This window comes from Octopus bimaculoides, chromosome 4 (assembly GCF_046866305.1).
Source record: "Octopus bimaculoides isolate indiv1 chromosome 4, ASM4686630v1, whole genome shotgun sequence".
NCBI lineage: Eukaryota > Metazoa > Mollusca > Cephalopoda > Octopoda > Octopodidae > Octopus > Octopus bimaculoides.
In genome coordinates this window covers 130000545-130012386 of record NC_142931.1, presented here as the reverse complement: position 1 = coordinate 130012386, position 11842 = coordinate 130000545, and the positions used below count along the sequence as shown (strand labels likewise).

General features: G+C 35.2%; 1 protein-coding gene across 2 annotated transcripts in view; it reads right to left on the bottom strand.

Annotated features, from left to right (window-relative positions):
* The window catches only part of LOC149136250 (uncharacterized), a 167913-nt gene that overhangs the window by 43169 nt on the left and 112902 nt on the right, over window positions 1–11842 (bottom strand). Inside the window, exon 3 of one of the 2 annotated variants that reach the window (XM_089351454.1) lies at window positions 8427–8441. The exons of the other annotated variant lie outside the window; for it this stretch is intronic. Coding sequence (XP_089207580.1) covers window positions 8427–8441 — 15 coding nt within the window. The remainder of the gene's footprint in view (window positions 1–8426; window positions 8442–11842) is intronic. 2 annotated transcript variants of the gene reach the window in all.

The window sequence follows — 11842 nt, the reverse complement described above, 5'->3', positions numbered from 1 at the left end:
CTCGCTTCATATATCTCTATATATGTCTTTCTTTTCATACAAAGATATATCTTAGTCTTTGCGAGACACGCTACAGTGTCTCTATATCTATTATCCTATAACATTCACTTCCAAGATCCAAAAGTTGGTGAGGACAGCCATTAGCAACAATACTTTCTTATTTAATGACCACTAGTACAGGTTTTGGAAAGTCGTATCTACTGGAGACCTCTAATATGTTATTAACCAGTCCAGATATATGACCACCAGGAACGTACGTGGTTCTTCTCAAGACCAAACAAAGAAACACAAAGTGAACAGATTTAATTTGTCAAATCTAGTTGGAACATTTTCTTTTTATAAATCTAAAATGGAGAGAATAGCGGTAAAGTTGTACAGAATGTTTAGAGAGACACAAAATCATGTATAGGAATACGAGAAGTAGAATATGGACTATGGATTTGGACAGTGAATTAAATTGCTTAACTCGGATTATGTTATGATATTTTTTGGCGAAAAGATATCATTTTATAGCTTCAGGTTTGTTTCAAATATTGATTTTGGAATACATTCCGGATTTGCATCTTCCGATAGAAGTATTTCTGTTATCTTTATCGTTAAGCACATCGATGAAGTAAATGCTGCCTTTATGCGCGCGCGCATGTGTCTGTGTGTGTATGTGTGTGTGTGTGTATAATATAGAGATGGAGGGAGAGAGATTATTAGTTGAGAGTGATTCTGATTTCAAGTTAATACATTGTGTGCAGTAAGTGTATTAAGCAGAAATGTACACCACTTCCGACGATTGGTTTTCAATCACTATATATTAATTAAATAACACAAGCTCCCTTTTGCCTCTTCTAAATGCCCTGTTTATAGTAATTCAGAAATGTGTATGTTTTTTCTATCAATGGCTTTATGTGTAGGAAGTACTTAACAATATAGATAACACAAAGACTTCTAGTGGGAAAAACAAATCAGAGATGTATTACTAAAATCAATGTATCTATTTGAAGCAATAGAAGGGATATCTTTTCGGTAAAAAATTTCATAACTTAATCTAGGCATGAGCCACTTCTCTCGGTTATTCAGTTAATAAATATTGAAACTCTACTTTCAGTAATAAAACAATTTTTCGGTTAAAGTTTGAATACTTTCCTGTTATCAATAGTCAATTTCTTTTTATTTACTGAAGTATCAGTGAATAAACTATTACACTCGGGAGACGAGTTTTCATAGTTGATTGGTGGATTTTCAGAATAGCTATCACTACTTCATAGAAAAGGAAAGGGGAAAGAATTAGATGATCGTTTAATAGTTTACTCTCAAATCGGTTAGAGAATAAAAACAAATTCGTTCTTGATAATTGGAAAGTACCAATGTTTGTGTTTTTGTTAAATTTAAAAACACATACGAAATAATTTTTTAAATATTATTGATTTTTTTTTTATATTAGAAATAATTACTTCTAAGTAGAGGCGCAATGGCGCAGTGGTTAAGGCAGCGGACTCGCGGTCGTAGGATCGCGGTTTCGATTCCCAGACCGGGCGTTGTGTTTATTGAGCGAAAATACCTAAAGTTCCACAAGGCTCCAGTAGGGGATTGTGGCGAAACCTGCTGTACTCTTTCACCACAACTTTCTCTCACTCTTTCTTCCTGTTTCTGTTGTACCTGTATTTCAAAGGGCCAGCCTTGTCACACTCTCTGTCACGCTGAATCTCCCCGAGAGCTATGTTAAGGGTACACGTGTCTGTGGAGTGCTCAGCCACTTGCACGTTAATTTCGCGAGCAGGCTATTCCATTGATCGGATCAACTGAAACCCTCGTCGTCGTAACCGACGGATTGCCAACCGCCACCACCAATTACTTCTAACACAAGAACTTTGAGAGCATGTGAGTAAGTGATGCATTCGACCTAAGCATTCGATTGGTATTTGATTTTCCGGATTCTGGAGTGATGAAAACGTTGGTGGAATTGAATTCAGAGCATAAAATACTCTGAATGTAGAGCATTTTGCATGACACTCTTCCGATTCTTCTATTCCACCGCACTATACGATGCCAGGAATAAGGATAATGATTTAATTCAATTTATTTTTTTTAAGCATTTAATTCAAATGCTTTATGCTTATTGTTTTCATCTTACCTGTTATAAACAAGGGGAGCCTGTGCATAGATAGATAGACAGACAGATAGATAGATAGATAGATAGATAGATAGATAGATAGATAGATAGATAGACACACATACATACATACATACATACATACATACATACATACATACATACATACATAGAAAGGAAAAGCTGATTCGAAAACTACAGATCAACAGTTTCCCGTAAATTCCATTTTCCGTCTCTATTGTTTCTCTATTGTTTCTATAATGTGTGTGTGTACGCGCGTGTGTGTGTGAAGGTGAGAAAAACGAAATTTCGAAGTCACCGTCAACGTTTTCCTTGTAAACCTTTAATAATCATGTACATGTACTCTACTACAAAGTATTGAATAATCATTCAGTTTAATGTTAAATTGTTTTATATATAAACTGACATTAAAAAAGAAACAATATATATATATATATATATATATATATATATATATATATATATATATATATATATATATAAAACATATATGCATAATGCATGTATATATTAATAGACCCAGCTGAACAATAAAACAAATGTTTTGCATTTTCAGTATTAAAACAATTTAGTTTGTTAAGATCGAAGCAAAACTGAACAAAACGAAAACGCCCAACTCATGCAATATCTCTTCATCATAGAAATTGAATATATTCATTTACAACTGATATCGATCATTTTCTATAGACATTTAAACTTAATAATTGATGAAATATGTTAAAACGATTTTCAATGATGCGTTGCTTTTTTTCTCCTACCGTCTGTTTTTTTTTGTAAATATCTCTTCAATTCAACTCTAATATTAGTTTTCAGAATATATTTGCTCTAAATACTGTTTTGTTTGTTGGTGGAGGCGGTGATGATGGAATTTCTGTTCTAGTTGTTTAGTAGCAGATCAGCCATGACTTAGTAAACCAAAGATCAAAAGCAATTACGCCTTGACTATCTCAATATCTTTTGTTGCTCTGTTTTTGTCAGATTTTTTTTACTAGACAATATGTAGGACTGCATTATCCCATATCTCTTTCATATTATTTAGAGGAGGGGGCGGTCTGAAAGAAATTTGTAGCATGTCGAGCTATTTGTAGCATGTCGAGCAACCACGTAGAAGCTTCTTCACTGGCTCATCTAATTACCCTGTTTACTACTAAGAAATAAATGTCTAATTCAGTGATTAGCTGTGTCCGAGTATACATGGTGGAGCGATGTTCAGATCTCCAATTCTCAGTTCTTTGGTACTCCTTCCTTAAAGCAAAGCATTGTCTTGTGGTCTTATTCCACTGTTTCGTCTTACGCTACGCTATGTTCTTGTGACAATGTGTAACCTTGCATCAATGTATGGTCTAGCATCAATGTATGGTCTAGCATCAATGTATGGTCTAGCGTCAATGGACAGTCTTGTACCTCTACACGATTTTGAGTCATGAAATGGTCTTGTGTCAAGGTGTTGTCTTATGTTACTAAATAGTCTTGTACCAATGGGCCTTGTACCAGTAAATAGTATTGCTTCAGTGTATAGTCTTGTGCCTGCGTATGGTGTAGTGTTAATGATTGGTTTTGTGCTACTGTATAGTCTTCTGTCACTGCATGATCTTATACCATTGTAAAGTACAAGACCTTATATTGGTGTAATATGATCTTGTACCCCCGTATGGTCTGGTATTAATGTATAGTCTTGAGTTAGTGGTTGGTCTTGTGCCACTGTATGGTATTGTGGCATTGTATAATCTTCTGAAACTACATGCTCTTGTGACATTGTATGGAGTTGTTCCACTGAGTAGTCGTATGCCACTTTATGATATTGTGACAATGTAAGGTCTTGAGTCATTGAATAGTGTTTTACCATAGTGTAGCCTTGTGCCTTTGTATAGTCTAGTGTTACAATATGGCTTTATGTCAATATATGGCCGTGTGCTGATAGTTGGTCTTGCGACACTATATAATCTAATGCCGATGGATAATCTTGTGTCAATGTATTGTATTGTTCCAATATAAGAATCAATATTTCCGTGAGAGGAGTTGTGATAGCCCTCAATAGATCTTAGTGTTTACTAAGTTTGTCCATAAAACTTAGTCGTAGTTGTTGTTTAATATCCGATATAGTTTCAACTATATTAATGTTGGGTGTTGGTGAATATCTCGTATCGTTTTAGCTGTTTTACGTTCTTGGCGTTGTTTAAAACTGATCAAACGCGTTTAAATAAACCTATAAGATAAATAAATTCAACAGTAGCCATACGGTTTTAGAGGTATGTAGGACTACAACAGCTAATGTGTTCTTCTTACTTAAAGTGATAGAATATACCGTGAGTGAATTTTGCCTAGTATTTATAGTGAGTCGACAGTGATAGAGGTTTGATAGTCGATATAACAGTGCTAGTATTTACGTAACGATTTGTTCAATATCTGATGTAGACAGTTATATTCTTGTAAGAATTTAATATATATGTGACAGCTTTGTCTATTTAACTGTTGTTTGTTATGTAACTGTTGTTAGCAATAAGTATTGTACCTATGAACGATAATAATAATAATGATAATAATAATAATGATAATAATAATAATAATAATAATAATAATAATAATAATAATAATAATAATAATAATAATAATTTTGGCACAAGGCCAGTAATTTCAGAGGCGGGGGTAAATCATATCGGCCTCAGTGCTCAACCGGTACGTATTTTATCGATTCTGAAAGGATGACAGTCAAAGTCGACCTCGGTAAAATTAGAACACAGAATGTAAAGATAGACGAAATGCCTCTAAGTATTTTTCCCAGCATACTAACGATTCTACCAACTCACCGCTCTAATTATAATCCTTTCTGCTAAAGGCACGAGGCCTGAAATTTTGGGGGAGGGGACTAGTCGATTACATCGACCCCAGTGTTTCACTGGTAATTAATTTATCGACCCCAAAAGGATGAAAGGCAAAGTCGACCTCGGCGGAATTTGAACTCAGAACGTGAAGACGGACGAAATACCGCTAAGCATTCTGCCCGGCGTGCTAACAATTCTGTAAGTTAGCCGCATTCACTGCTCTAATAATAATAACATTAATGGTTTCAAATTTTGGCGCAAGGCCAGCAATTTCAGAGGAGGGGCTATGTCAATTACATCAACCCCAGTGCTCAACTGGTACTTATTTTATCGACCCCGAAGGATGAAGGGCAAAGTCAACCACGTTGTAATTTGAACGACGTGCAACGTAAAGACAGGTGAAATGCTGCTACGCATTTTGTCTGGCGCAGTAACGATTATACAATACTTCACTATCCTTGGTAAAAATATCCCATCCTTATTGTTATTATTGATAGAAAATGATAATGCAGCCGAAGGGAATAAAACAGTGCATGGGTTTTTAAAAGGATAAATTGACTCAACAATCATGGAATTGTTTGACCTTCTCAAACGGATGCACTTCGGGAATTTAACATTTTCAGATAAAAATGATTCTAAAACGAATCAGTTATGCTTCAAGTGTTTAGCAATATCTAAGAAATGTAATTAGATATTTAAATGTTATGGCCGCCATTTAGAAAAGCTCTGATAAAGTAAAGTAAGCACAAAGCTATTCCAATGATTCTTCTAATTAATTTCAATAGAGTTTTAAAATTTTGTATATTTGTTCTGGGTTGATTTCCAATCTATATCGTTTATTGATTTTTCGTATCTTGCAACCTTTTATTTGTATTAAACGACTTGTAATTAAAGTAAATTTATTGCTTCAAATAGGGATGAATATAGTTTTCGTTTGAATCAAAATTTAGGGTATTTTACGTTAAAGCAGTGGACAAAATGGCTTGCGGTACTTAGTTTCAGCCATTTTCACTCTGAGTTCAAAATCCACCAACATCAGGTTTAGTTTTCAATTTTCTAACATTGGTAAAATGAGCACTAGCCATGTCGTTGGATCGATACAATCGATAGTTCCCTCACCACAAATTTCTATTCTTGTGTCTATGTAAAATTTTATTAGTTAGAAATCCTTCCAATTGGTGTTCTCTTCTTATTCTCATTACATATTTTTATTGTCTCTCATATGAGTCTCATATAACAGAATAAAAATATTTTCGTCGATAAATCCTCTCTAGCTCCCGATCTTTTATTAAATATAATTTATTTCCGACAATATTATTTCAATATAAATGTAATTTGCTTAAACTCTCAAATATGAATTATTAATGCAATGGCAGTTCAGTGAAAGCGACCAATAGACAAGTACCACACTTTAGAAAAATAAGTCCTGGGGGTCAATCTATTTGACTGAACCCTTCAAGACGGTACTCCAGGACGGTCGCAGTCCATTGACGGAAACTGGTAAAAATATAAAAAGATAATAGGCTATAGATTAGCAGAGTCGTTAGAGTGAAGGGGATTAGTCGATATCATCGACCTCAGTATCAACTGGTATTTAATTTCCTGGACACGGGAGGGATAAAAAAATGTACCGACGAGATTGAACTCAGAACTAAAGAGACGGAATAAATACTCAACGCGTTTTTGTCCGATGTTTTTGCGAAACCCGCTACCCAGCCAGTTTTGCCAAGGTTAGAAATAATAATGAGGATTCGCTATAATTTTTTAGTCAATTTTACTAACCACTGCTGTTTTTATCTAACGTCATAAAAAGTGGGAGCATGCGCATTTGTGGGTGTGTATGGAGAAAGCGAGCAAGCAGTAACTTCTAAGTCACTATCAACAGTTTCCTTGTAAAAGCTTAATGAATATGTACTATACAAAAAGTACTGAGTAATCATTCAATTTAATGCTAAATTGCCCCAATTTCACTGCAGGTCAATGAGTGAAACAAGTATCAGAATGCGATAATCCGACGGAGATCCTATACCATATCCGTAAAAAATATTTTCTCTCTCCTATCATCGCCAACATCTTCAATTGGCTTCTCTGCTTTCGGATGTTGTGGGCGATAAGCCGTTTGAAATTTCATCTCCGAGGTGGTCTGCCACGTTTTCTGACGTCTGGGTAATCTTGGAGAAATGCCAGAGCTACATAATCATTACATGAGCTTCTTATTATGTAGTTGAACCATTTCAGTTTCTTCCTTCTTCTTCTCTATATAATAAAGTAGGTTACATGATGATATCCCTATCTCGTTATGATATCCCAAGTATGTATCTTAAACACTGCATTTCAGATATAATGCGAAATAATTTGAATGTAAAAGTATAATCTACTTCAAATATTTAAATGTAAATTACAATATAATCTAAACACAGAGTCTAATTAAATCAAAATATTTAAGTATAAATCACTCTATAGTTTAGATATGACACAGTCTAAGTTAAATATTTGGATTAAATGTATATTATAATTTTAAAATATATCCTCGTTGAGGAAGAAAAACAATACTATTTTGAAATAATACTGCTTCCGTCGCTAATATCGAATTCACCAAGCTTGCCGGTTTTATGCGACACCAGTTATTTGTTAATCGATGTTTTTCCATATTAGTAGAGGCTAAATTTGCCTACGTATGCAGTGTGGATGCGTGCTGCTGATGACGTGCAAATACGCAGAAAACTGGATTTAACAATTCCACGCCGCTGCGAGACGAATTTCGTCTAATGATGTTTTTCTGTACTTTTTCCTTTTTTTTTTTTTTCGCTATACGTCTATTCCAGCTTCTTCCTCGAAACAAATACCATATATGTGTGGCTTTCTTCAGAATATACACGTTAAGTAATATACAGAGAAGACTATTCTATAGTTCATATTACTTGAAATATTAAATGGAAAAATGCTATAATTTTCATCGGTCAAACATTTGAAGCTTACAGGAGTGGCAGTTTATATTTTCAAAAGTAAACCTGACAAAAATATTGATTTCTAACTTAGGTACAAATCCACACATTTTAAGGAAAGATACAAACGATTTAATCGACCTCCTATACTTAACAGGTAATTTATTTTTATCAACCACGAAATGTTGAAGAGTTAATCTGACCTCGACAGAGTTTAAATTTCCAAGGCAATGGGACATAAAACCACGATCCATCTTAGCCCATTGCTCTATCGATTCTTCAAATCCACGCCCACCTATTGATAAATATTGATTTCACATATATATACTTTAAATCTATAGGGCAATGGGAAACAGGAATGTATGAAGCACATGCGTTTCTCAAGAGCATTATGAATCATTGGATTAACAAAAAACAAACATTATAGTTAGTCGATGATAATTCGGGGAAAAATACAGTGAAATCACTAAAAATATTAAACAGGTTAATTGATATAATCGGAAGTTCACACATAATGTAACAAAAATGTTATACCATCAGGTTCCTCCACTGTGAAAAGAAAAAAGAAATAGTTTGTAATGAATATTGTTTTTTGTTGGTGTTAAAAATGTATGAGATTGTTGTAATCAAGGATGATATCAGTACATAACAATCAAGAATAACTTTGTCTTTGAAATGGTTATGTGGTGCTTTATACAGATTAATAGTGTGGAATTACGTTCTATATTTATCTGTACAAGTATGTAGATATGAGAAGATATTGTGTAGTCCATTAAATATAACGAATCGTTATTTCAGGTTTCAAGTCTAAGTAATCTTCAAACGGAAAAAACAAAACCACACACAAGAAAAAAATTACACACAGAGACGCGCACATACACACACACACACACACACATACATATATATATATATATATATGCGTGTACAGATGTATATATATTACGCACGCACTCACATGTGCTCACGCACATAACACCAGTTAAATGTGGGTTCTTGCTCAGGCGATGCTTTGATACTACGTACTTCGTCTTACTACTTTTGTTGTACGACTCTTAATTCTACTTTATGTGCTATTGTGTGTGTGTGTGTGTGTGTGTGTGTGTGTGTGTGTGTGTGAAGTAATTCCAAATGTCGCAGAATATAGCTGTATCTCATGACACAGCTTTGAGTTACTTTTGTCTCTCGGTCAACTAAGAATGCTAGAATTCATGCCAAATTTATAATTAATTTATGGACTGTAATATTAAAACATCCTAAGAATTCTGTTGTATTCTGTCTGCACTATTGGTTTTATTGATACTTTTCGTATATTTAGGATTATATCGTCCATATATTAACGTTTATTTTTATATTTTCACTACAAAAATATAACTGACATCGTTTACATAAATTTCTTTATCATAAACATAAACGCTCAATAATTTTCTTCCTTCATTGGTCAAGCATATTATTGCATTAGTTATTTTTGAGAGCCCTTAAATAATTCATGTTGATCTTTATTTACTTCAAAGGCAAAAGTGTGGTTAATAATGTATCTATTAGTTTGATGATAGACACAGAAAAACAGACAAAATAAATATGCATATTAGTTACAAGAGAAGAAACGACAGCAAGGAACTGTTGATTAAAATGCTGTCTCGTATAAGTGGAATTTGTTGAACCAGAAACTATGAGATCACTCTGATTGGATATTTCTAGGGATTTTAATGCGTTCAGGATCGCTCATCTGGTAATTATGCTGCCATATGTTCTTACTAAGTTCTTCTTACAAGGTTCCAAATTTGGTCAACCATCTCTGTATAAACCAAATTCGACCTTGCTGTATTTTGTTTTCCAGACACACTCTAAGTCTACCGTTGCTGTATTTATACAAGTAGAGTTCATAGCTAGCAATACATAACGTGGTTAGCTTACACTGCTATTGGTGCTAATGCAGCTGTTGTTGATGAGGATAAGGAGGAGAGCAGCTGTAATGGAATTGTGGTGGTGGTGGTGGTGATGGTGGTTTTGGTGGTGGTAAAAGAAGTGGTAGCTGCTGAATTCATAATGGTGATCACTGAAGAATAGGAAGAGTGCCATAGCCATAGCTAAAACAAGGCATGGTGTATTCAGAGCAATTCTAAGGTCTTGAGTTCGATACCACTAAAAGGTGCCTTTAGAGTAAAACTATGTGAAAGCTCGTAGAATAGACTGTACTCCTTAATTTGAAGAGCCAGTGGTATCACTCTGTTTAGCTAATTCTGTCTAAGGATTTCGTAAGAGTACAGTGAAGGAGCGTGGCTTAGTGGTCAGAGAATTTGGCTCATGATCGTAAGGTCGTGAGTTCCATTCCCGGAGATGCGTTGTGTCCTTGAGCAAGACACTTTATTTCACGTTACTCCAGTTCAATCAGCTGGCAAAAATTTGTTGTACGTGTAATTCAAAGAGCCAGCCGTGTCACATTCTGTATCACGCTGAATCTCCCTGAGAACCACGTTAATGGTTACGCACGTCTGTGGAGTGCTCAACCACGTGCACGTTAGTTTCCCGAACCTACTGTTTTGTTGATCGAATCAACTGGGACAGGCGTCGTCGCAACCGACGGAGAGTCAGTTAGGAGTACAAGTATCTGCAGAATACTGAACCCTTTACATTTAGGTTCAGAAGTTTGTTTTGCGGTTACATAGTTTCTCAATTTCAGTCCTCCTACGTGGCATCTTAGATGACTTCTACCATAGGCTTCGTATGGCCACTATGTGGAATCAATTTAGAAGGGGACCGTTCCAGTTTAAACTTAATTTGTCATTTTGTTTTAACATTTCCACCTGGTCCGTGGAAGCCTCAGAGGGGTCAGTTTTGTTGAAAGCATTCGCAACGAGACTCTTATCTTAAGGATAACTCCCTCCCTTTACTTCTTCCTTCTACCAGTTTAGGAGGCTTTAAAGAAAGGCTCATGGGCGATGTGCTTCCTCTTCTGAACAAAAACAATACGTGTAGGCAATTCTTTAGTCCGAATAACTGGAATAGTCATCGTTGAAATCGGCGAAGGATCCATTTATTTAGTATAACAAGAAATGTAATGGAGAGAAATTACTTGGATTGATGGAGATGGTGTGGTTTGAGGAGAAAAGACTAAAGTTATGGACACGACAATGGTTGGAATGCTAGAGCAAAAGAAAAATGTGTTGTAAATAAAAATAATAATCCGTTCTACTAAAGGCACAAGGCCTGAAATTTTGGGAGAGGGGCTAGTTGGCTATATCGACCCCAGCACTCAACTGGTACTTATTTTATCGACCCAGAGAGGCTGTAAGGCAAAGTCGACCTCGGTGGAATTTAGACTCACAACGGGCAGACGGACGAAATGCTGCTAAACATTTTGCCCGGCGTGCTAACGATTCTGCTGGCTCCTTGCCTTGATAATAATAATCCTTTCTACTAGAAGCACAGGGCCTGAAATTTGGGGGAGGAGACTAATCGATTACATCGACCCCAGTGTTTCACTGGTATTTAATTTATCGACCCTCGAAAGGTTGAAAAGTAAAGTCGACCACGGTGGAATCTGAACTCAGAACGTAAAGACAGACGAAATGCCGCTAAGCATTTCGCCCGGTGTGCTAACGATTCTGCCAAGTCGCCGCCTTCCAATAATAATAACGACAATAATAATAATAATAATAATAATAATAATAATAATAATAATAATAATAATAATAATTTTCGCACAAGGCCAGCAAGTTCGGGAAAGGGGTAAATCGATTATGTCGACGATTTTGCCAGCTCGCCGCCTTACATATGTTAATCATAATGATTTATATTTACGATCGGACTAGGAAGTTTTCTATTTTATTTAGTTTCTTATAAACAATGTGTGGATGTATATTTGAGAAAGGGCAAGTATATAACGTTGAACCTGAAATTTTACTGTGTATTACATACTAATTAATGAGGGAAATATTTTCAAAAAT